The sequence below is a fragment of the Anser brachyrhynchus genome (genome assembly GCF_964034855.1).
Source record: "Anser brachyrhynchus genome assembly, chromosome: 27".
NCBI lineage: Eukaryota > Metazoa > Chordata > Aves > Anseriformes > Anatidae > Anser > Anser brachyrhynchus.
This window is the reverse complement of record NC_137720.1, coordinates 6,952,053-6,976,362: the sequence shown is the minus strand read 5'-3', so window position 1 is coordinate 6,976,362 and position 24,310 is coordinate 6,952,053. Positions and strand designations below refer to the sequence as shown.

Below are 24,310 nucleotides of genomic sequence, written 5' to 3'. Positions count from 1 at the left end.
GTTTCAGTGTAGCATCCAATTCCTTACAGGCCTTAGAAGAAGAAGAGAAAATATACTGGAAGTTTAAAAACAAATGATGTAAACTCCATAGGGAGTAAGGTTGGGACATATGCAATATATCACCTAGACACAGATCTGGAAACTTATGAAGACACCATAAAGTGCACTTGGAAAGCTGATGTACAAACAGTGCAGATTCACCGTCATCTGTCCAACCAGCTGTAACACTCTGAGGAGGGGAGAAGCAATATCTAAAAGCACTTTTGCTAATCAGGCACAAACTTGCTCTAGTGCCCCCCCACCCCCAACCTAAACAGCAGCCGTAAATAGATCCATTTCCTCTGCTATTTCCCAAAGGAGCCAGACAGCCACAATGGCTTAAGTATGACTCACAAAAAGCAGGCATTTCACAGACACTTGAGAATTGTCTCTGCATCTCTTTTACAAGTTTCATTCAAGGACACTTAGAAGTAACAGCATCACCAAACCACCTATAATCTCAGCAACAAAGGGTCCAAGCAGGTTCTTTCCGTATACATCTCCAACCAAACGAAATGGATCAGGTACAAAAACAGTAAGAGGTGAAGCAACCTTGTCAGTCTTTGACTTTTTGACTTGAGAAGCTGCCAAAGCGTAAATAGCAACAGTCACTAATGTGGGCCCTCTGATGATTCTGCCATCACTGAACTCCCAGATTTCCATTAACTAAGACCAAGGCTTTAAGAAGAGCGAGAGGGGTGGTGCATGTGTCTTGGCATGTACAGGACTGTGTGTAGTGTCACAAGTCTAAAACACACCCCAAGCATTAACAATACTAACATAACTCTTATTAATCCAATTCCCTTTAACAGCTTTGCTACAAATTAAATATCTTCTTCTGTTCTGATTCAGTCTCTCCCTCTTTGGTTCTACTATATCTGATGTATGTTGGTTCAGTGTCAAGGGCCAAACACTCTGAGACAGGTGCTGAGGTTGTTCTCATTAGCTTACAGGAGAAAAACAAGCATTATGCATAGAAATGTTTGTAACGCAGACTAAACTCTCTCAGGCTAAATTCTTTGGAGCAAGAACTGTCCTCTGCCTTATCCTTCTGCAGGAGCCAGACATGGTCATCCAACTTGGCAACTTTTGTCAGTCCTTAATATGATTAGTAAGACTTTTGCTCCCATTCGCCTGCTTTTGCTCGAAAGCAAAGGCAAGGTAGACATTTTTCCAATCAGTCATTTTAAGTGTACCTAAAATATTTACAGAGAAAAAGGTTCTTGCTCCTGAGAACAGAGTTAACTTGCTTTCCAACAAAACCCATTCCAATTTCACAGTAACAAGTGTGAGAGTATGTCCTGAACCCCAGCCCTGGCCTATGAGTTCAGCTTTACACATCTGTAAATGATCTTCAACAGCAGGAACAGACCCAAAGGATCAAACTTGGAAGGGACTGCAGCATCCACAGCCTGCAAATACTGAAACCAAGTCTCTCTCAGGACACTGGATAATGCAGTGCTCAAGCAACAGGAAGCATGCGAAGGCAGCTTGGAAGGAACTCAGGAAAAAATCAAAATTCATTCTGAATACAATGTATCAGATCTCGAAGAAGTTGGTGCAAAAAAGCCAGCGACAAGGAGATTTTCTGGTGCTCTTGCAGGTACCCCGAGCCAGGAACACAGGCAGTACTTCTCAAAGCAATGAATATATATGAAAACAGTCATGCAACCCCAGTATCTTAGGTGCACAATCAGAACATGAACTTATAGAAAGCTACTTTGCACCCAGCTCCACCTCCATCCAGAACTACTGCACTCTTGGCACCATGACTACAAAAACTTGCATCGGTGTTTTTATAGGAAAGGAAGTAGGGGAAGAAAAGCACAGTTACTATTTGACTCAACTACAATCTGCTGATAGAAAACAGTAGAAGAGCGATCACAAGACACAAAGAGGCCTGAACAGATTAATTTGGTACAAGAACAATGCTGTGGGTGAGTGCCCCTGCCACTAGGCTGGGAGGCTCGTGTCAGCCCTGAAGCACAGAGCTGAGGCTGGCTTTGCAGGGCACACTGTTGAGGCACACAGCCACGAACGTGATGGAGAGATGGAGCGGAGGTGGGACATATCAATTCCCTTTATAGAGCTGGCCTGCCAACACAGGCTTCAGGCCTCCTCCCCAGGAGGAACGTATACAGAAATGTCACACGCACCCCTCCACTCCCAACCTCCTCCCACGAAGATTCAGAAGTGCCATAATCCACAAAGGTCAATCTCATCCTGAGAAACCCCTCTGGTGCTCCTGGAAAAAGCCTTTGCTGCCAGCCCAAGGCTTACCTGAGGGGACAGGGAAGGTCATGAATAGCTTGAGCTTCTCCCAAAATACATCTGAGGAAGGGCAAAGGGTCAGGAAAAGAGTCATTTTTTAACACTGTAAACATGCAAGGTGGCAAAGCTGCCTGCCACAGTTGCCCCAGGTCTATCGCTTTCAAGATGTTGCCTTGGCTTCAAAGCTGGAAATCTTCTTGTCCTGGAAGTAGTTCTGTTTTCCCACCCACTGTCCTTAGCTAGCAGCTCCATAACAAACAACCACCGGCTCTGTCCCTTTGGCCATGAAGCTCATCATCCAGTAATCTGTGCTGGCATAACCTTTGGGAGAAGCAATGAAAACACATTAGATGAATCAATGCCTAATCACTGCTCACATTTCCCATGAAGTGGTGGGGGTATGCAGATGCTCTTTGTGAAGAGCCTGCCCTCTGTGCCACACTGGGTTTGTAATACCTCGCAGAGCACCGTGTTGTTTAACCCCAACTGCCCAGTGCTTGGCATCTCTGAGTAACCCCAACTACCCATTCAGCATCTCACAGTATCCAGTTGTTTGTGTTCCAGACCATGAATTCCCACATTCAGAATAATCACATTTATATCTTGCTGCAAACACTGAAGGCACACATTAGTTCAGAGGGGGCAATGGCACACACCACCTTCTCAGGTGTCAGCTACGAAAGACCCAGCTGGAGGAAGTCTCCTGGCTTTAACGGATCTCCCATACCCTGCATACTACAGTGCAGATACTCACCCAAATCTCCAGCTTCCAGCTCCACCTTGAACATCTCACAGTGTCCTCTGCACTTGTCCAGAGGTACAACAGTCAGGGTGAGCTGTCCGCTTCCAACAGCAAAGAGGCCATGCAAGCTGTAGCTCTAGGATGAGAGCAGAATATTTCAGAAGCCTTGCCAGACCCTTTTCTTGAGTCTGTCTAATCGAGAGCAAATCACTGCCCTGAAACAAGGCGAGACAGCACAAATCACAGGTTTGCTGCTCCCTCCAGCTACCAGTAGATCATGGCAAAACTCTCCAAGGCAATGCAGGCCCTCCACACCCACAAAACTCACATGAAAACAAAGGAGATCAGGCTAGAAGCACCCATTTCAGTGATGTGTCTCCATGGCAGGTATCTCAGAATGGATGGAACTTACTGCTAGGAACTGCTCCAAAAAAGCACTTCTCAAGTGAATTGTGCCCCATTGCACATACAAATTCCATCCCTTCACCACTACAGAGCAAGGCCAGGACATAAATATGAGTGGAGCTGGGACATCCCATGGGTATTTCTAACTGCCAAGGAAGATGGACGCAGTATACTAGCAGCACAAAACCATACACAACACACCTCCTCCCTCCTTCTGGATGGTACAGCAACTCTGAGATGCCATATTACACAGGGATGGGAAGAACCGCTACAACTCTGTATCCACTGAACATGTCCTGCAAAACCCCTAGAGGTGTGAAGCTTATGGATGACAACTCACAGACAGGGAAATAATGTGATAGGGATGAATTTCTCACCTTATTCCCCAAATCTGGATGGCGTATGAGGAGGCAACTCTCTAGGGACACTGTCTTGTGGAAAGACAATGAAGAGGAAGTAGGGAAAAATTCCTGCAGAATCTGAGTTCTGTTTACAGATTTGCTCCTAAAAAATAAAAAATCCAACAAGAATAAAACAACTCGTATTAGAGAAAGATCACGTTATGACAATGCTTATATTTAAGTCTACATCCAAGATCAAAATTGTTCACAAACATTTATGCTTGATAAACATGAATGCCGATACACTAGTCCCTTTTTGGAGGGGGAGACTGAGGCAGAGACTAGAGAAGCTAAAAGAGCACAAACATCACTCCTAAGAGCAATATTGGACTTTTCAGCCGATGAACCTGTGCTCCTTCATATCTTCCTTTTAGTACCTGCAGCAGGGCCATATAAACAAGGAACAAACACATTGCCTTGGATACCTAAGAATTTTCCTCCTCTCCTTCCCTCAAAATGATTCAAATTGTCAATCAGCTCCAATAATTACAAAAATGCAGAGAGGTGGCATTGTATGCAACCATAACTGAGACCACATGGCAAGGCAGTGGGGGTGACGGTGGAGGTGGCATGTCCAAGCATATTCTCTAGGCCAGGCAATGTAGCTGGAAAAGGCAGGGTGGGGTCTGTTATTTTTACTGTTCTGTCAAGTGGCTTGACATGATTAATACTGCTATACTTTGATTGTCTGACTACCATTGCTGTGATCAAGAAGTCCGGTGGGTAGATCCCACCTAAGCATTTCAAAAACGCAAAATCCATCATGCCCTTCTCCAAGTCTGTCTGCACAAACCAAACGGGACGCTACCTGGCACATTCGTATCAGCAAAGGAGCAGTCTGCTCCACTACATGTGGCACCTTCCCATGTTACTTCTTATCCACATGAAAAGACTTTGCTAACATGCCGGGTTGCTCCACAACCTTAGAGAGTTCTGAATTGTTCAGATGTCTTGTAGTCACTCTAAAAGCTGTGCCACAGTTAACAGAGGTCCAGGATTAGGCCAGGCTGTTTTTCCTGAATAAGACCAAATACAAATTGCAGGATCCGTTAGTGTTCTGCTACTTCTCAGTGTTTCGCAAAACTCATGGTACCTTTTCTCAGTTGATATTAAGGGTGGAAAATCTTCCAGAGGTTACTAGAAATGTAAACCAGTTGCCACAGGTGATCAGACCACAGCCCAGATGATTAATATATGGCCTAAAGAATAGGACCGAGCAGTCACTGGGATATTTTTGTCTTGAAAGGGGAGCAACACATGAAGTCCCAGTGCATAACATTCCATTTTTAGTGCACAAGTATTCTGCTCAGATCCAGTCAGTGTCAGCAGGTGGACAGCACCTGTAACCCACACCTTTTCCCCTTCACTTCAGTAAACGTGCAACTTGCAAGCTCCTGCTAACACACACAGGCAAAGCCTGGGTACCCCTGAAGACAGGATATATACATCCATCACATCCTTTATCTTTGACTCACCAGGGAAAGAAAAATGGGAAGCTCTGTCTCGGGAGGCAGCTCCACAGTTCAGATGAATTTTCTTCTATTACAACCTCTGCCAGTTCTGGATCCTGGGACTGAAAGTGCTTTAGTTCTTCATAAGAGAGATGCTGTCCTGTCTTAAACAGCACAGAACAACAACAAAACAAAAAAAAGCTGTGCACCTAGGGTTTCTCTCCTCTCCCATTTCCATCCAACTGAAAAACATCCAAGAGTGACAGCCATCTAGACTGCTAAGTTTTCAACCACAATGATAATTACTCAGAGGAACAACTTGCTAAGGTTGCAGAGAGCTCTCCACCCCCGATATCTTTAAAATGGGGCTAAATGTATTCTTAGATATATGTTCCACCTGTATAAACAATCCGAGTTTGTGGTTGAAAACACATGGCAGCACTCTTCAGCTGGTGTTATTCAAGAGCTTGGACTAAGCATCCAGCCTTATGAATCCAGACATTACCTTGATTAGAAAAGGCTGAGACCTCTGGAGTTCTTCTGATAGATCTCCAAAGTCTGTCACAATCTGAAGGCTTTTCACAGAAGAACATGCTGTGCAACTTGCAGGCAGTGTAGAAGCGTTTTGTCTACAACCTGCTGCCCACCATTCCTGGCATTCTTGGGAGGAAACAAGAGAAATGTGTTTAATAAGACCAAAAACGAAATGGAAAGGAGACAGACTCAAACATAAATTCACTATCCCCAACATGAAACACTGAAATTACTTATAGCTTCCAATGGCTGTAAGTTACTCAAAAAAAAGCAAGCTTCACTGGGGTAAGGAACATTTCCAGCACAGGCTGAAGATGTTGGAGAATTGGCTCATGGTTCGGAGAAATGGGAGAGCTGTATATAAACTCCACTTCTCTGTATATATAAGGCATACAGGCCAAGTTACCCTTTCACTATCAATATGAGGAAGGCAACCACCATATACAGTGCAATTAAGTTGAAACAACTCCACAAGCAATAGAGCAATTCGAAGAGCATTTATGACTGAGACATCCAGAAGACAAAATTACTTTAAGAAAAAAAAAGTATCTCCAAGTCGAAAATAGTAACTCTAATGTGGTTAGTACTGGTGCCATGAGCCCTGCTAAGACATCCCTGAAATCACTACCCTCCCTTTTCTACCTGCATTAACTTAGAAAGACTCTGTCCTGGGCAAAGTTTGCCCAGTCCCTGATGTGCAGAGGATGCTGGGAAATGTGGGTTTTCACCAAGATGTGGTGCTGATATATTATTCCTTCATCTCATGCATTGACTTGAAGATAAACTGGGAAGAAAAGTCCCAACATGAGGAAAAACTTTGCAATATATGTAGCTTATTAACTTGATACACAGTCCCCCCACCTTCCTCCTGAACCACACCTATATCTTTCTTAAGTTCCAGAAATCATTGTTACACCGCCATCAGCTAAACCGGACTACAGTGAACATTGCATACATCTACTACTTCAAAAATATGAGTTTTACATGACACAATTAATTGATGCCTATATCCTGCCTCCCCCCTCCAATTTGCCGTTCTCCCAGCACAGAAGAGTAAGCAAACAGTAACAGAATTGACTTGTTCCTGCACTGAACAAACAGGACAAGAGAAGACAATGCTGAATATCCCATGTATTTCTATGTTAAGGCACCTGCAGCCACCAGACTAAAAGGACTTGGCTGTGATTTAGTGGCAGTAACAGCCTTAATCCTATGGGAAGATGTTTAACTTGGGCAGTGGCAACAAACCCACCCAAACACCTGATCTGTCAGAGTGGGTTAGGAACCCAAGGCCCTGGCCACACCTCACATGAGACATCCAGAAACCTTCCCTCATAACAGGCTCACCCGTCCTGTCCAGAGCCAGCAGAGCCAGCAAATGTCAAAACAGCTCAGGTCTCCTGGGCATTTGTGCAGGCCACCCATTTGGGAAATAAGAGTGAATGGGAAAGAAGAGAAAGAAGGGACAGTGATGCCTGTATGAAAAATAGTTGGGAAACCATGATACAGAGCAGCTCTTCAGGCATGCAGCCTTTGTGTTACTACGATCATGGTTTCCAGCCACACTGACGCTCCTGCTCATGGGTCATAATTGATGAACACCACTTAACAGGAAAGCATTTGCTTCATTTTTCCCATCTGACATCTGCAACATACAAAGAGTAACATTATAGAGGGTTTTAGGTTCATCAGGACATAACAACAGAGAGCAGATAGGGATTTGTTTTGCTTTTTTTCCTCTGAATATATCCAATCAACTCACAAATGCTGCATTTCCCACCCTACTGCTGGGATATGGAGTGAAAGGGATCAGGACATAATTCCTAGTCTTTCTGGAAAAAGCATCCCTGTTTTTGAGGAAAGGGGTAAAAAGGAAAAACAAAGTGGAAAATCCTTATTGCAAGCAGAAGTCCCACTCCCATGAGAAACTGCTCCAACGCACTTTCCCTCCCTGTTCACAAGAGAAAAAAGAAAATCTTTGTTCCACTGGCTGCAGAAAGCTTCAATTTTACAACAAAAAAACTCAACTCACAAAAAACAGCTGGTCAGCAACAGGAAACAAAAGGCTGAAAGATCTCTCCAGAGGAGGGGCAGTCACCATGAAGAGAACAAGAAAAAATATCTTATGGTCTGTCGTGATACAGAGAGCAACATTACTATAATTTCTTTCTGTGCAAAATTTAGAAAGTTCATCCCACAGTGTTAAGCCCAGTTGTCCCTACATTTTCTCTCTGGGCTCAGGGCAGTACCCCATAACTGGATGCTAATCAGCTTTGACAGTATAGAGCTTGATTTCTCTTTTGAGCTAGGCTGGTATATTTGCATTCTCAATTGCTTGATTCAGGAGGTTATTTCTTTTCCCTATGAATAACCCAAGCAGAGCACAGTTGAGATGCATTTCAAATGCCGCAAGCGAGACTGTGGGATTTTATTTTTTTTTTGTAATTAATCTTTTAGATTTATTGTTGAGGGTGTTAGTCTGTGCACCAGCATGTGTGTGACTGGCATGACAAGTACAGGCAGTGAGAAGGGCCTGCCCTTACCAGGGAGGGAGGGAGGTGAGACTGCACACAGAGCAGAGGGCATGCAACCGCACACTGGGGACCAGAGCCGGAGTTTTACCAAGGATGCTTATTCTCTCTTTTGATTACACTCCCTGCATTCCTTTTACATTACCACCCTGCCCAGACACCCTGGGGGATTATTTTGGTTTAAGTCATGCACACTGTGCGCATGCACAGTTTGCTTGGATATTGAAAAGAAAGATGCACTCTTCATCTCAGTGCAACTATCACGTGCAACTGTCACACGATGGTTCTATCCACTCACATTCAAATGTTAAATTGTTGGGCGTGTGCAATTATCCCTGTGGAGTTTGACTGCAGGAAAGCAGCTGTAGTACTGACACGTACAACTATTCATTACGTGACAGAAGTGTGGGCCAGACCCAATGAACCTCTCCTACACGCCTGTGCTTTCTCACCCCTCTTTGAGGAGCAGCCTTCACTTCGTTACACAGAATCTGTTCTCCGTTGATCACACTCACCTAACGCTTGCTTTTATACGTTATCAGCTCTACGGAACAAGAGATGTCTTCTCCCTTGTGTTTGGATAGCTCCTAGCAGAACCAGGGCTGGGGACTTCCAGCTTCTAATGTAGCAGAAACAAAGAGATGAAAACTTTCCTTAAAATGCATCTCTGAGTAATGCTGGCAGGAGTTTATAGCTGTACTTTCCGTTGTGTAGGGAAATAATTTTCAATTTACAATTAGTTTAAAATGAGTACCCCACCCTATTTGGCCATTTTCACAGAGGATCTCCCAAGCTTCTTGGCTGTCCCCAGATCTACAGAGGGGTGTGTGCACACAGCCCCGGAGATGCTGGGCGTGTACAATCAGATGGGAGGCTAAGAGGTTACTGAGAAGACCCGGCCCTGCTTTTACCCGCTGCAGTGAAGCAGTAAAACTTACAGAAACTTGCCCACGTTGACGTGAGACCAGGAGAAGGGCCAGGTCTCTTAACGGACCATATAGAGGGCTAAGTATCAGTCTGATGCCAGTGCAACAAGTTCAGAGGGAAGCCATCTAGCAAGGAAACCTTTTGCTCCAGCATGACACAGGAAGTCAAGGGCTCTTCCTGACCCCAACAAAGTGCTGCAAACATAAAATTGCAGAATTGCAGGTGCGGAAGCAGCTTGCTGGCTCTCCAACAAGCTGGTTTGCTTCGCAGCACTCAGGCTGAAGAAATCTCTACTAGGCAAGTGACAGCTAAATTTGCACAGGAAAATCTGTTCCAGGGGATGGGGGCCTCTCCCAAGAATTCGCAGCCACCCTAGATCTTCTGCCACCATCACCTACAAAAGAAAGCTTCCCAGAGGACTGTCTAATGCACTAAGCAGCTCCACAACTTGCAAAGGTTGGTTCCCAATTCTCAATTCATCTTTCTGAGCCTGACACGCTTCCCTAGACCTCCAACATAATTCGCTGGAGACCAGTTCCAGGAATATACGAACAACTTTAACAAGCCTAGAATGAATTCAGGACTCTCAAGAAAAGACTATACACGGGTCTATACATTGAACTGTCACAAGACATTTCTCTATTCTTTATTGTAGGTCTACTGTACGGCTTGGCTGTACTGTATGGCTGCGAATATTCCATTAACACCCACAACTATTTCAGACCACCCCTCACAGGATCCAACACACCATCAAGAACTACACCTGTAAGCAGGGTGGGTGAGCAGGCAAACCCAAGGGTTCAGAAAAAGCATGACTAACATTGGAGAATTGAAAGGTAGGCTCAGGATGGGGGTGGACTCACCTGGGCCTGGCCCACTGCCTCATTGATGATGCTGCACTTCAGCCACAGTCTTGTTCCTATGTGCTAGATGCAACAATGAGAAGATGCTGATCTCCGCATTTGCCATATTTCCTCACATTTGTCAAAATCAAGGGATTTTCAATGCGGATCTGAAAAGACCCTTAAAAAGGAAGAGGTTAAGACCTCAGTCTACCCTCTGCTGTGACCATACTTTTGCCCTTGGCTAAAAAGTCCCTTTATGGATATGCACCTGGCAGACAGTAAGATACTTCCTCCATTCATTTTTGTAGCTAAGGCCCAACCACAAGTTAGTTCTTATGGCTGACGCAGGGTAGAGCTTTTTAAAAGACATTCAATCCCAGTTGTAAAATTCCAAGTGATGTAGGGCCCATGAGATCCTCAGTGCTCTGATTTCCAATTACTACCACCACAGAAAAGCTGCAGCTCTTCCTCCATTTGGAAATATCTAGCTTCCAGATGCTGGATTTTACAATGCTGCTTTCCATTATTTTTAGGACAGGGATTTGCAAGGTCTAGCCCTTAACCTTAAAGTGAAGTTGCAGCTCATAATGTACTGTTATTGCTTTGGCAGCCAAAGAATATTACAGACCAGGTCATCCTTGCTCCTGAGATACGACTAGCCTCTTGTTGCTTTGGGACCACTGCAGGCTTACAGATAGTATACTCCTCAGGTAAATAGCTTGCATGTTGTTGAGCTATGTCATTGTAGCAGATATACTATAAACTTACCATTGTGCCTCCTTTCCCGGACTTTATGGAAAGATAAAACTGTGTTTTAAAAACTCAAAGCCATTTACAGATATCAATTCTTGATTACATGTCAAGTCAAATTCAGGCTAAACCAACAGGTTCCTCAGTAAGTCAGAAAGCAACAATCAGGAGTGCTTATTAATTACAGTGTGGAAGTCCCGATTAAGGAAAGCAGCACAGTGGGTTATTAATAATATACCACACAGAGAGTTTCTGTTCCGCACAAGACCCTCACCTCTTTTTCATATTGAACATGTTTGTAGCTCTGACTTTTCTTAACGTATTTATGCCTGTAAAAGTACCTCCCAGTTGGCTTCAGAGCATTTGTAGGAAAAGCTAGCAACAAAATAACAGCTACAAGTAAGCCCATCAATAAACACTTATTTTTGTTCTGGGTAAAAAGTCAACAGCTCAAATAACTACTCGCTCATTTCACTAATGGGTAACGGCTGGTCAAACAACCAAAGGATGATTAGTCAATCTCTAGCAAAGCACAAAAATGACTTTGATCCAACAAGACATTGTGAAATCAAGTCTGCTCAGCCTAGCCCAAGAGAAACTCTCAGACCACTGGGACAAAAGAGGATTACTTCCAGGAGAAATCTGCACAACTGAAGGCAGGCATTAAGCTGTCAGGAAATCCTCCGAAGTCCACTCCAGCCTGCACCTCTGGTTACGTGCCCTAGAAGGCAGCCTGTGCTGCTCTGGCAGTGTCTACGTGAGCAATGTGGCTTGGAGGAACAGCATGCATTTGAAGCAAATCCCTCTCAGTTTCTTTCACTTGCCTGACAGTGACTTGAGTCTGCAAGAGGTCTGACATGCCCATATCACTAGTGCAAACAGAGTTCTGCTAGTCTGCACAGCTCTGCCTCTGCAAGAGGTCACATATGGCACAATCACTCTTTCCAGGGAAGCAAACCAAAATGAGAATTCACTTGCTCTGCTAATGAGTAAACAAGAAATTCTGGAGACATCCAAATATAAAAGGAAGAGTTTTTAAGGTTCTGGAGTACCGCAATTATTTTGAGCTAGTTTACTGTTAGCAAATCCAAATAAACAGTCCACTGGCTGAAAGAAGACCAAAGTAAAGCAGTATTTGAAAACGGTTTGGCACCACCCTACACAACAATATCAGCCTTTTTTTTTTTTCCCCCTTTGAATGAGCCGACACAGGTGTCTGTCGGTCAGTCTCACGTTACATTATTACGGGTTGTTTACACACACACACAAATCAGATAAATTAGTAGCTGCATGGGGATGGGAGGGAGCCCTGTCTGCAACCCATGTCACGCCTCAAAATGCTCAAGCCCCTGAAGTGGAAACATGAGAGTATGTAAAAACACAAGAGCAAAACAGCTTGAATTGGCCAAAATGCATTTGGTTTAGGAAAAAAAGCAAGATCCATTGTAAGCAAGAGGGGAAGGCTATGCTGGAGGCAGGAAAAAAGGTCAGGTTAGTGATTAGACCACTAAAATGAGCAAGAAGTTGGAAATCAGACCTTGAGTTATGCCCCAAGCAGCTTTCTTGTTCAAACCTTTAATTCAGAGAAGACCCACGTTCCTTGGGCTCATACTTCAGTGAACACAGCAGGTCAGATGCAGCATGTGCTGCAAAACCTGCCGGGAAAAGCAGTCTGAATACTAAGATGCTTAGCCCACAGGGAGTTCAGGAAGCAGAACATCCCCCCTCAGGTGGAAAAAAAAAAAAAAGGCACACTGGATGCTCCCTTTCTGCACAGAGCTGAGCCAAGGATAAACATACTTCAGGGCTACAATAAGAGGGGTGGCAATGAACATGAAACAGTAAGAAATCTGGCAGCAGCCGGCCCATCACAGGCTGCCTGCAAAAGGTTAACTGCAAAAAGAAGACAGAGCCTAGCCAGGCACCAAGGCAAGCCTCAAGCTAAATTGAAGGTGGCCAGCCAAGAGGCAGAGGCTGCTGTCTTCTCCCAGCTGAGCAGCTCCAGTAACCCAGCCTGCTGTGACCCATCCCCACAAATAGCTCTCAGAGGCACATGACAGCCCCAGGATATCAGTCACATGCCATTTACAAGGTGTTGCTTAAACACAATTCCTCCAGCAGGGTTCATTTCTCTAAAATAGGTTCTGTATAAAAACCAATAAACATGTTTTTTAGCCATTCTGGTCTATACAGAAGGGAAGCTTTTAACATAACTCTTCTCCGAACTGGGGGTAACTTGTACAGGATCACTTTTATAGGTGTGTGTGCTTGCAACTGATTTTTGGGGTGCTGAGCAGCTACTGATCCAGTTGATTTTAAGCTGTGTATTTGGTAAGGGTTGGGTCTCATTATTGAAGCAAAGTAGATTTTCCTTTAGGTCATTACAGGGGTTATTATCAGCACATGAATTGTCAAGCTGTTGGATGAGAGCCAGTTCATTCATCATTGACCAACATGCTTTGTGGAGGTTTTTGAGCTGCAAGGACTTACTGTACTTATCATGGGCAGACATATGACTTAATGTAAGAGCAACATAAATCCTCATCAATGCTCTGTGCGGTTGGCAGGGAACAGTTACCAACATGACATCAAAATTAATATTTAGATATCAACAAAGCTATAAAGATGTCATACTGTCACAAAAGGAAGAACCACTAATAAATATGTAGAGTGTTCCCCGTTATGGTTTGAAAACTTCTGTTAAAGAAAGAAAATCCCTTTTCATTTGGCTCATATTACTATATGCTCCAAAAGCTCCACTCTCATTATCTTTCCTCCTAACATTTGCAGGAGAGAAGGAAGTACTTGTAGCCTTATTTTGCAGGCGCAGAACAGAAACACAGAGGGATTGACTTGTCCATCCCAACCTATTCAGAAAAGAGAAATGAATCCAGATTACACAGGCTCTACTTTCTCTCCTAGGAAGTTTTGTGCTAACCCACAGGCCCAATCAAAATTCTCTGTGTTGCATGCAACAGGTTGAGCCCAAAGGTCTGCAAATCTACAGCCTCCATGGGGAGCAGTGCAACGTGAAGTGCCAAGTTATCCAGCTAAAAGAAACATGCTCACATGATGAGAGGCGTTCACCCTTTCCAGAGCAGGCAGCATGACCCAGCACTGGGGTTTTCACAAGCTCTGCGTAAACACAAGCTCAGGAAGAGCAAATGCAAACCACATTTCCGTAGACTTTTTCCCCATCCAAAGGGACCTTGGTTCCCAGCCCTGGGAAAACAGCTGAAAAAGAGGCACAGAGACCAAATCCAAGAATCTAAGAGTCACCTTTGAAGATACAAAGACTGGGAACATTACTTTTAATATGGGAATTGATACAGAGGAGAAAGCAAGCAAGCAACAGAACAGAAAGACAGGCAAAGAGGAAATTTACTTTGGACCTAATCCTACAAACCTAATGCAATAGTTGCAGCTTTGTGTGCACTGCTCTTCACCTTGTCTTTGTTGTAACAGCTCAAAGGTCCTCCCACATCCAAAGGCAGACAGGCAGCCTTTCTCATCCACAGCACAGTTCCTGGGGTAGAAGGGACCAGGATGAAGGTTAGGAGCAAAGCAGGTCACCCTGAGTTGGAGGGAGAGAAGAGCAGCATTCTGTATCCCTGCTTGTCTCAAAGCCCCTCCACCACCCTAGTTTGGGGCTCTGTCACTTGGCAAAACTAGGTGTCCAAACCTGCCCATAAACCTGATTGCTCAGCCCACATCTAGCCATGGAAGATGCTGCAACCTGCAATCCTGTAGACAAGAAAACTTACCCAAAATCTATGCTTCCAGAACAGGCCCAGCAGGGACAGCACAACCCCAGACTGCAGCCCCACACAGGCAGGCTGCCCCTGCCTGCCCCAGAGGAAGTAAAATGAGCCACCCACACACACTGTGGCCAGGCTTCATCAAAGCAATGTGGACAGGGGAATTCTGCCAGCACTGCTGGTGGGCCAATATAGCCTCCAAACTGCTAACAGGTGGCTTTCAACATGAATAGCCCAGGCTGGATTTGAACTGGTGTCTGAGCCCAGAAAGCTTCAAGTTTCATCCTCAGCCCCCTCAAAAAATTAATCCAGCAGGTATATACACAAGAACGGAAGAAGAGTACGTACGTTGAGTCCCTTGGCCAGTGTTTTTCTTCTGCTGCACAGACTCTTTGCATGGTGTCTTATTTGCAAATAAAAAATGCTAGACCTGCTTACAAGACCTCCTATCCTCACATTCTTGTCAACGAACAGGATGACAAATGGTAGCATTACCCACTCCCTTCAGGAGACCATAAGGCCAAAAGGAAGGGAAAAACATTACATTCTGCAAAAGAAGTAGTGAGAGAGAGATAGAGACCACCCAGCCCAGTCCCATGCCATTCCCTTTATCTATCCCTCATGAATGATTTTACCATGCTCCATCCAGCAGCAAGCAGTGTGACACAAGCACTGCTGGGCCAGCACTGGGAAAGGCCTGGTAGCCACAGCTGCTCTCTGAGAAGCCAGCACATGAGGGATCTCCACAGGAATCCAGACGAGGTTCAGCCTGGGTGCTACATACTCTCATTCAAATAGCCAGACTAACTCAGTTTCTTTCTCTGAGGCTAGATCAAAGTTACCTGAGCCATCCCTAGCGATTTTGTTAATTGGGATGTGCCATGGTTTCCACCACCACCTAACACATTGCAGAAACAGAGAGGCAACTGCGTCATCCCCTCTGTACCTCCCCTCCTTTCCTGGAGCTGGCTCACTGCCTACCGTATTGCTAATCACTTCAAAAGATTTCCAGGACTTATGGAGGCATGAGGGATTTTACATGGTTTTACATGGTTTTAAACCAACACCTCAAATCCTGCCTACCCAGAACCCCTCATTTTCCCTTGTTCCCTTTGGATGTTTCCCTATCTCCTCTCCAGTCAGATGTTTTTCACATCAGCCCAGGCCTGCTCCTGCTCTTATCTTCACAGCAACATGCTCAAGACTTCCAAAAGCCCCATCCTAAAACTTCCTGCTATCCTGAGGAAACTAATTGGGCTCTCCTCATCCAAGGTGACCCTGCAGCATCTGAAAAAAAGAATCTGACATCTTTCTGAACAAAATTGCACTGAACAAATACAACAGAAGTTTCTGTTGGTTTCCTTCTCCATAGTATAGGAGGGTTCACAAACTCCATAGTATAGACGTATAGGAGGGTTCACAAACTCATGCCAACACTGAAATGCATGTATTAGATAAGCAGGCTACTCATGTCAAGTGGCTATAAGAGCCACCCCCTTCACCTTCGTTTTTTCCTCCCTGTGAGAGATTCCAATGAATAAGGAAGAAAATGAACAATGGGGGATACCCTGACCAACCCATGCAAACTCAAATCAACAGAAATCACACGTCAGCAGAAGAGAGAGGGACATGCAGAAAATGCAGAATGGTGCTGACATTTCAGGGAGCCCTTTTTAGCGACAGCAGGAAGGTCAGAGCTATAACAGAACTCCACAACACAATGAGCTGCAGAAGTTAAATACAATGGACATATGGCATGGACACTAGAGTTTGTTTTTACAGTGAGCCAACAGATGATCAACATTGTGCCACATCCCTGCTCAAAATAATTCACAGCTTTGTCATTACTGACAGTCTTTGTATTTTATCAGAGAGGCAGAGCCCATGCTTATGCCACTTGCCAGCCTAAGTCAATGGAAATGATTAACTGAGAATGAGAAACATTCAAACTTTCCATTTCTATTATGCCTGACTAGTAACATCTGTCATGTTCCTTTCCCATGATGGGACCATCTCATTATGAAGTTATCTAGCTTCCTCACACACATTACGCTTAACATTACTTCAACTGCTATAAACACTGTAGGCTCTCAAGCCCACAGTTCTTTCCTAGTACGCCACTTTTTAAAAAACACTTTTCCTTAAACCTAGGTCACATGTTGAGGTTTCTACACCCTGTTCACAAATATGAAGACAAACTGTTTTTGCCTGCTTACTCAGAAAGAAAGGTGACATTTATCCAGCATAGCTACCACGCTACAGTTCCCAGAACTGCAAAGATTTTTAGAGAAAAGAGAACTCTTGTGGAAGATAAAAACGTGTTAAAGCAAGGAAGAGGGTGAAAGAAGAAAATGATGAATTTAAGAGAAAATATGCCTCGGCACCAGTGAATAGAAGGGAAAGTACCCTAGCTAGAATTCAGGATGCTGTTTTTAAGTACAGTGGTAGGGGAAGAGAAAACCATGGTGCCATGCCAATACCACATTTGTTATTTGGTGTCTAAGGAGACACTCAAGTGATTTGCATGGCTGGTATTTAACTTGGTATTTCTTTCTAGGGTTATGTTACGGCAGAAAAATCATTTCCTTACTCTCAGGCATGTACTTCTTAGCAATAGGTAGAGAGAGCAGTCGGAGGTGACTGATGAGGGAGCCCCATGAATGGGCTCTGGAGAGTGGAGCTTCAGGTGGCAGCAGGCTGTACGGCTGGATCACGAAGTAAACGGTTAGCAAGACCAATCCCAGCATGAGCAGGCCCTGTGAGAGAAAATAGCCGTGTAATTAATTATATTGCAGTGACCTGATGTGTTTTCAGAACAGGACACACCTTCTGGCTGTTATCAAAGAGCTGTGGCTGTGCACTGTAAGATGAACACTCAAATTTTTCACTGTGGCTCCTCACTCAACTGCAATTCTATTTACATACACAGAGGGTTGTCACCCAGTTTCATTGTTAGGGCAGTTCCAAAGACGAAGTAAAGCAGCCTTCAAATCAGACCCATGCAGCTCCATTCATTTATTTTAGCACTGTGAATAATCCAGCACCAGTGCAAGAATGATCTACAGATGGCTTTGAATCCTCCCACCTAACCAAATAAAAGCTTGCACTTCCACCATGCCTCTTACACAAGGTTTTCAAAGCCTTTTGCAAACATCCGCCAAGCCTTGGAACACTTCAGCAGCGCTGGTGCCAGCTCCCTCCCCTATAACAGAACCCCAGATAAGCCTTAAGGAGATGACATTATGCATTTCTCCCCCTAGGCCAAAGTCAAAGTGAATCAACAGCAAAAACAAGAACAGAAGCTGAAAGTTCAAACTTCCAGTTTCTTGTTCTCCTGACTCATTTTTACATCTTTTATATGATGGAGGGAAGACAGAAGGGACGGATTTTTTTTGTAAATAGAAACCATTGTGATGATTTTGCAAAGACAACACTAAAACACTCTGGAATATTATGTCAGTAGGAAGGTTTACATACTTGTAATATGTCCAAGCTACCTAAAAGAATGGAATCCTTTTACCCACTCTGTAACACTTTTTACAACGTCTTCTAGCTATGGTCCTCAAAATATTTTTCTGTCATCAAGCACCATGGCAGTTGATTCATTTTATAGACTAGAAGGAGAATAAAGATAGGTGGAAGCTCATGACAGGGTCAGAAACAGAACTTGGATGTCTTCATTAGTCAACCCTGAACTTTAAGAATCTCCTTCCTTCCTCACATTTCCACTGTGTGTGCTGACACTTGGAATCAATGCCTGAAAAAAAAAATCCAAAGGCTTTGTCCTTCAATAATCTAAGGAAAGGGAGGTGTTGACATATTCAACTTTCAATTCATATGAGCAATTCCAAATCTTGGTCAGCCGTCTTCTTTTTTTCAAATCAAATTCTGGGAGGAAGGAAGGAAGCTAAACTTAACAGTTTTTTGAATAAAGGACTCTGAAAAATTAATCAGGAAAACGCAATGGGAAACAAAAGGCTCAGGTGCCAAAAGAGAAATTCAGATGCTCAAATAGCCTGTGCACGCACAAAAGACACCTTACCTTGTAGACAGCCACTAAGATAGGGTAGCGTGGAGGTCCCCTTTGTGGTTCATTTCTTTCCAAGAGCTGCTTGATGAATTTCTCAATGGCTTTTTCTGACATCCCACACTGGTGGCCAGTCTGTCTCACTAGATCAATTGTCTCTGATAGCTTGTCATAGATGCTGAGGTCAGTGGCTGAAAGCTCCATGGCCTCTGATGAAAAATCCCTGTGGAAAGATTCGATATATTAACAGAAAACATACCCCAGTCATTCAGCTCAACACCAGCATGTGCGAAGAGATCCCAGGAACACCAGAATGTCTAGACAAGAAGGCAGGCTTCTCTGGAGCACGCCCATTCACTGACAAACACACAACATTAACTGCAATCCTAACAGTCTCTGGTAGTGCAGTATCTCCAGAGGAACAAAAGAATATGTAAAATTTCCTGACAACAGAAAAAACAGTAGAGATTCACATTATGTAAATGAACAAAACTTCCCAGAAATCACTGAAAGTTCATTTATTCATCTGTTCCAAATGAATCTGTCCCATAAAGCGTTGTTCACCAAGTATGAAAGCCAGCAAGACAAAGTTGATCATCACACAGAGTAGCCAAGCAAAGCTCTCCTGCACTGTAATTGTAGTCACTTATTTTAATGTAGATTTCTTTTCATTAAATCCCCTGTCAGCAACTAAGTACAGCACAGGGAAATGAGCAGTATGTGCAGGGCAAAGTTCGACAGTTTACAATTTGTTTAAATTTTTGCAACCTAATGTCCAGGCCAACTGATTATTGAGTAACAGTTACAAGATAGCAGCATGGTCTGCAGGCAAAAAGAAAACTCTTGCATTCCTCTGAAAGGTTGCCTTCAGGTCATTCTTATACTTAAATGCAATGTAACTAAAACTGCAGTAAGAACTGCATTGCGAACTCTGGACAGAGACAAAATGGCATTTGATAGCAAATTACTTTCCATCCTGAAGTTTCAACAGGGAAGCCTGTAAGAACACACCTATGAGCACTCAACATTAAAACACCAAAAAAGTGGTTCTTCTACCACTCCCCCTGCCCGCCACAAAGGACAAGCCTTACGATATCAAGAGCAGCAGATCGTGCGGAAGAAAAGATACAAAGAAACAGCAGAACAAGGAAATAGCAGGCAGTGTGAGAATCCCATTGTTCCAGACATTTAGCCTTGACAAAACACTGCTGAGGGAAAGAGAGTATCTGTGAGGTCTTGCTTTGCCTCTTGTTTCTGAGATGGGAAAACTCTAACCTGGATCAAACCAACACTTCTCCTCGAGAGTCACAGTTTAGGGCATTGCCCTGAAAGCACAGGCTGAGAACCATCACAGAGAAACTCAAGGAGCTCGACCAATATATCCAGCTCACAGCTGAAAATGGAAATCAGGCCCCCAACCCCCTTTTGCTTTATGTGCTACCTGACATCAGGAACAGCTCACAAATCCAGTGTGCTGCTTCACCCAGTGCATCACCTTGCCCTGCTAAGTCTGTTGCTGTGCTGCAATAATCACCTAACTTCACACAGGTTTTCTCTGCATGTGCCTCACAGTACTTCCTGCATTTTAAAAACACGGGTCCATTTTGCTCACTTGAGAACAAGCTGACAAGCGGTGAGGAACATGTTATTTAAACTTAGATTGGCTCTGCTGTAACCCATCCTGGCTGCACCCACAGGACAAATCAACCGTAAATGTATGTATGTATATACCATGAAGTAAGATCATCTTGTTGGCAACCAAACTTGAAATCTGATTTGCCTTTCAAGAATTGGCTGACAGTTCTCCCCCTAAACCCTGGGTTTCTAAAAGTCAGAACTCAAGCAATGACATTTCTAATGATTTTCTGCAATGGTAAGGTGTAGTATGGGGGGGGGGGGGGGGGGGGAAGAAAAAAATATTTCGATATTACTACCAGCTTCAGCAACTACTTCTCTCTCCCAAGATCAAGTCCCTGTTCTGCTCTTTGTGCATTTATGTGGTCACATGGTGAATCAGGAAAATTATCTGGCTGAAAAACAACCCATATTTGTTTAGTCAGCAACTGCCTAATCATCCAACTCAAGTAGTTAATGTCAGATGTTACTTTAACATTAGTGTCATATATCTGATTTCAGCCCTAGAAACAACAAAAGCATAAAATGTCAATTTGAAACCAAACACCAAGCATGCAAGGAGAACACGTTGCACTACACTGCCGGGTTAATTAGTTCTTGGCCCTGTTCTGCCACCTTTCCTAGCATTCTATGCAAATATTTGTCCCAGATTTTACTACCTGAGCAGCTTCATGGGCTGGCAAAGCTATCCCAAGGCAGGTTTGATTAATATCTCATTATGGAACATAAGCTCTCCAAGGCAGGGACCTTTTCTTCTGGTCTGTAAAGCACCTGGCATGCACTTGGTTCTATAAAAACAATACATTGCTTTACTAACTCTTTCATTTATGTAATACCCCAATTCATAGAAGAAGCAAGAGCCAGCACATCTGCATGATATTAAACCCCTTTTTTTTTCCAGCTTTTAGAATTACACTGGTTGCCTTGACACTACAATTGGTGTGCTAAATGGTCTGAAAGGTTACCTAGCTTCCTCTTTCACTCCCATGTGCCAAAGCTTTTTTGCATGTGAAGCTTTCCCATGCTGAATTCCAGCAGATCCAATGAGCTTCCTCTGTGTGCAGAATCTCTCTTGAGCCACTTAAAACTATTACCTACAGAAATGCTGTCAAACATGACGGTTTCCCCCTTTCCAAATAGCAGAAGCATCCTACTATACTAAAATGCTGAGACACAAATATAGGGGTGGGGAGAACTAAGATGTATTCAGCTCTGAGCAAGTATGTTTGAGGACAGTGCCTGCAAGTCACAGGCAGTCATTTAAAAATCCTGTATAGTTTGTTGACAGATTCAACAGTAATACAAGTTCTCAGCTAGGAAATAAGGCATTATCCTAAGACATTGCTTTGAGAACAGATGGCTTCAATAATAATAATAATAATAACAATACATTATATTCCTTCCCATCAGCACAATAAGACTAACAAAATAATAACAAGAGACTACTGTATCCACTTAGATGTTACACAATGAGTCCTTCCACACAGCAACCTCTCAGAGGCAGGCATTTTAAGCTAGAGAACCCATACGGTTAGTGCTATTTTTTATGAACTCCACCAACCCAAGAGGAATAAGCAGCCCCTCTCCGCTGGCCAATACTCTAACAGAATTAGCAGCAGATCTTGGCCTGAAAGGTTTCCATTCATGCACCTGGTCTGAGCAGCAAACTCTATGCAGGGCTTTGCAGAGAATATGCTCTGCCTCCATGGCATACACCGGAGCGTTTGGACTGAGGCTTTAAAAAGATAAATATTTAGAAAGAAATGCTATTAGAGAAGTCTTTAAACGGGAACAGCTGTTTGCATTGCTAATGCCATCTGGTAAACCTGAAACAGCAATATCCGAGAAAAATTTTAATCTGCTTTAACACCATTTCTGCTGCCCCCTGTACAGGGGGGAAGGGGAGGGGGCGGTGGGGAGCCCTGGCCTACAAGCTCCCCGCCCTCTCCGGGAAGGAGCCTGCATCCCGCCGCCACGGTAACACGTTATCGCCCTTATTTATTTATAAGAACCTCCGTCCAGGTTCTAACAAATAAACAAACAGAAGCAGAAATCACCCCAATCCCCACAACCGGGAGCCGGGGGGCGGGGGGGCGCCTTCGCGCCTCAGGCTAGCCCCTCAGGCCCAGGGGAGCCCCCTCCAGCCCGCCCGGGCCACGACCACCGGAGGGGGCTGAGGGCCCGCTCGCCCAGCGCAGGGCCCTTACCGCAGAGCTCCTGGCACCCCGCTGCCCACCCCGCCTGCCGCCCCCTGCCTCACCCGGCGGCTGTCCCGCTCCGCCGCCCGGCTCCGGGCTCCTCCCGCCCGCGGTGGGGGCGGGCCGAGGGGCCGGGCCGCTGCTTCCTGCTTCCGGCTCGGCCCCGCGCCGCCAGGGGGAGCCGCTCTGGCTGCCCCCAGCCCCCGGCGCCGGTCAGAGCCCGCGGCGCGCCGGGAGCCCCCAGGCGCCTCGGTACAGTCCCCAGCACCCCCTGAGACCGCCCACCCAGCGCCTACTTGAGACCAAAACCATCCTGAGGCCCCCCCAGCACGCTGAGAACCCCCAACGATCCAAAGACTCTGCCAGCACCCACTGGAGTCTGCAGCACCCCAAGACACGCCACCGCCAACAACCTCCCCTGGACATCCCAATCACCCCCTTTGCGTTCCTTCGCCTGATGTCGCAGCACTCCCGAGGCCCTCCTCCAACCCCAAGCATCTCCGATCCCTGCTTTAAACGCTGCCTTCTCAGCACCCACTGCGACGTCGTCCTCACAGCCACCCAAAACACTTCCCCAGCAGCACCAGGCCCTGCTGAAATTAGTCCCGTCAGTCCCCGTTCGCCTCCTCCTCCTGCTGGGCTGCTTCCGTGCTTCCCGTGGGGATGCATCCAGTGCCCCCGTGTGCCCCACCTACCCCTATAGGGACACAGATGCCCGTGGTGTCCTCTTGTTGGATGGCAAATACCGTGCGTGTTAGGGGCTGCGTAGCCTTGTCCATTCCTGCAGCTAAAGCAAGGGGTGTTAACCCCAGATGGGGGGCAGAATGATGCTATTGCCCTAATATTTGTGCGAAAGGCTTCAAGGAGTAAAGGGCTGGGACACGGAGCAAGCAGAGGTCCCCAGTGCCATCCCCAGCATCAAAAGCTTGGAAAAAAGTGGGAGAAAGGGATTTCAGCCTCACCCTGTGAGCTTCACAGGTGCAAGCTTCAGTCCTCAACCGTGACTGAATGCAGTTTCAGAACCATCTCCTGGATGTGGCTGTGACAAGTGATTTTGGTATCTCTGTAGCTCTCTGGTCCCTTTTCAGTCTTGTTTAAGTTCTTGGCCTCAACAACTTCCTGCAGTGATGAATTCTGCAGTTTAATTAAACATTGTGAGAAGAAGGACATCCTCTTATCAGGTTTGAATTTCCTGCCTTTCTAGTCCCAGCTTGTAAAGTGGGAAGGTCTCCACATCCAGATTTCAAAAGGACTGGAGTGAAATTCTTGGGGATGCTGCCGGGCATGGGCAAGCAAATGCTGTTTTTGCTTGCCTCAGTTTCCCCATCCACAAGAGTGAAGTTGTGAACCTCTTTTAGAAAGAGCTTTGAGGCTTTCAGCCATGAAGGGAGGGGAGGGGAGGGGAGGGGAGGGGAGGGGAGGGGAGGGGAGGGGAGGGGAGGGGAGGGGAGGGGAGGGGAGGGGAGGGGAGGGGAGGGGAGGGGAGGGGAGGGGAGGGGAGGGGAGGGGAGGGGAGGGGAGGGGAGGGGAGGGGAGGGGAGGGGAGGGGAGGGGAGGGGAGGGGAGGGGAGGGGAGGGGAGGGGAGGGGAGGGGAGGGGAGGGGAGGGGAGGGGAGGGGAGGGGAGGGGAGGGGAGGGGAGGGGAGGGGAGGGGAGGGGAGGGGAGGGGAGGGGAGGGGAGGGGAGGGGAGGGGAGGGGAGGGGAGGGGAGGGGAGGGGAGGGGAGGGGAGGGGAGGGGAGGGGAGGGGAGGGGAGGGGAGGGGAGGGGAGGGGAGGGGAGGGGAGGGGAGGGGAG

The 24,310-nt window shown here is 45.6% G+C and overlaps 1 protein-coding gene across 6 annotated transcripts; it reads right to left on the bottom strand.

The window, feature by feature from the left end:
* Positions 1–1,543: 1,543 nt before the first annotated feature.
* On the bottom strand, positions 1,544–22,722 carry LOC308183490 (bombesin receptor-activated protein C6orf89 homolog). Of its 6 annotated transcripts, none has more exons than XM_080569678.1 (9): positions 22,577–22,722; positions 18,697–18,904; positions 17,245–17,410; positions 14,303–14,422; positions 5,815–5,969; positions 5,334–5,473; positions 3,835–3,961; positions 3,065–3,188; positions 1,544–2,631 (listed from the first exon to the last, which is right to left on the bottom strand). In XM_080569678.1, the coding sequence occupies exons 2-9, from the start codon at positions 18,883–18,885 to the stop codon at positions 2,546–2,548; spliced, it is 1,107 nt and encodes a 368-aa protein (XP_080425804.1). In that variant the 5' UTR covers positions 18,886–18,904; positions 22,577–22,722; the 3' UTR covers positions 1,544–2,545. The 6 variants fall into 6 exon arrangements, with proteins under 6 accessions (XP_080425804.1, XP_080425801.1, XP_080425802.1 ...); XM_080569675.1 differs by lacking the exon at positions 22,577–22,722 and adding an exon at positions 21,967–22,558; XM_080569676.1 differs by lacking the exon at positions 22,577–22,722 and adding an exon at positions 21,282–21,944.
* Between the last annotated feature and the right edge of the window lie 1,588 nt (positions 22,723–24,310).

Bases quoted from the DNA above. Each gene is read 5' to 3' on its own strand.
- LOC308183490 (XM_080569675.1), bottom strand. From the start codon at position 22,028: ATGCCATGGAGGCAGAGCATATTCTCTGCAAAGCCCTGCATAGAGTTT. The intron at 5,970-14,302 runs GTTTGTAGGATT...TTTCCTCCCAAG, and splicing joins AGCTGCAACTATTGCATTAG to AATGCCAGGAATGGTGGGCA. The intron at 3,189-3,834 runs GTGAGAAATTCA...CTCTCATCCTAG, and splicing joins ATCCAGATTTGGGGAATAAG to AGCTACAGCTTGCATGGCCT.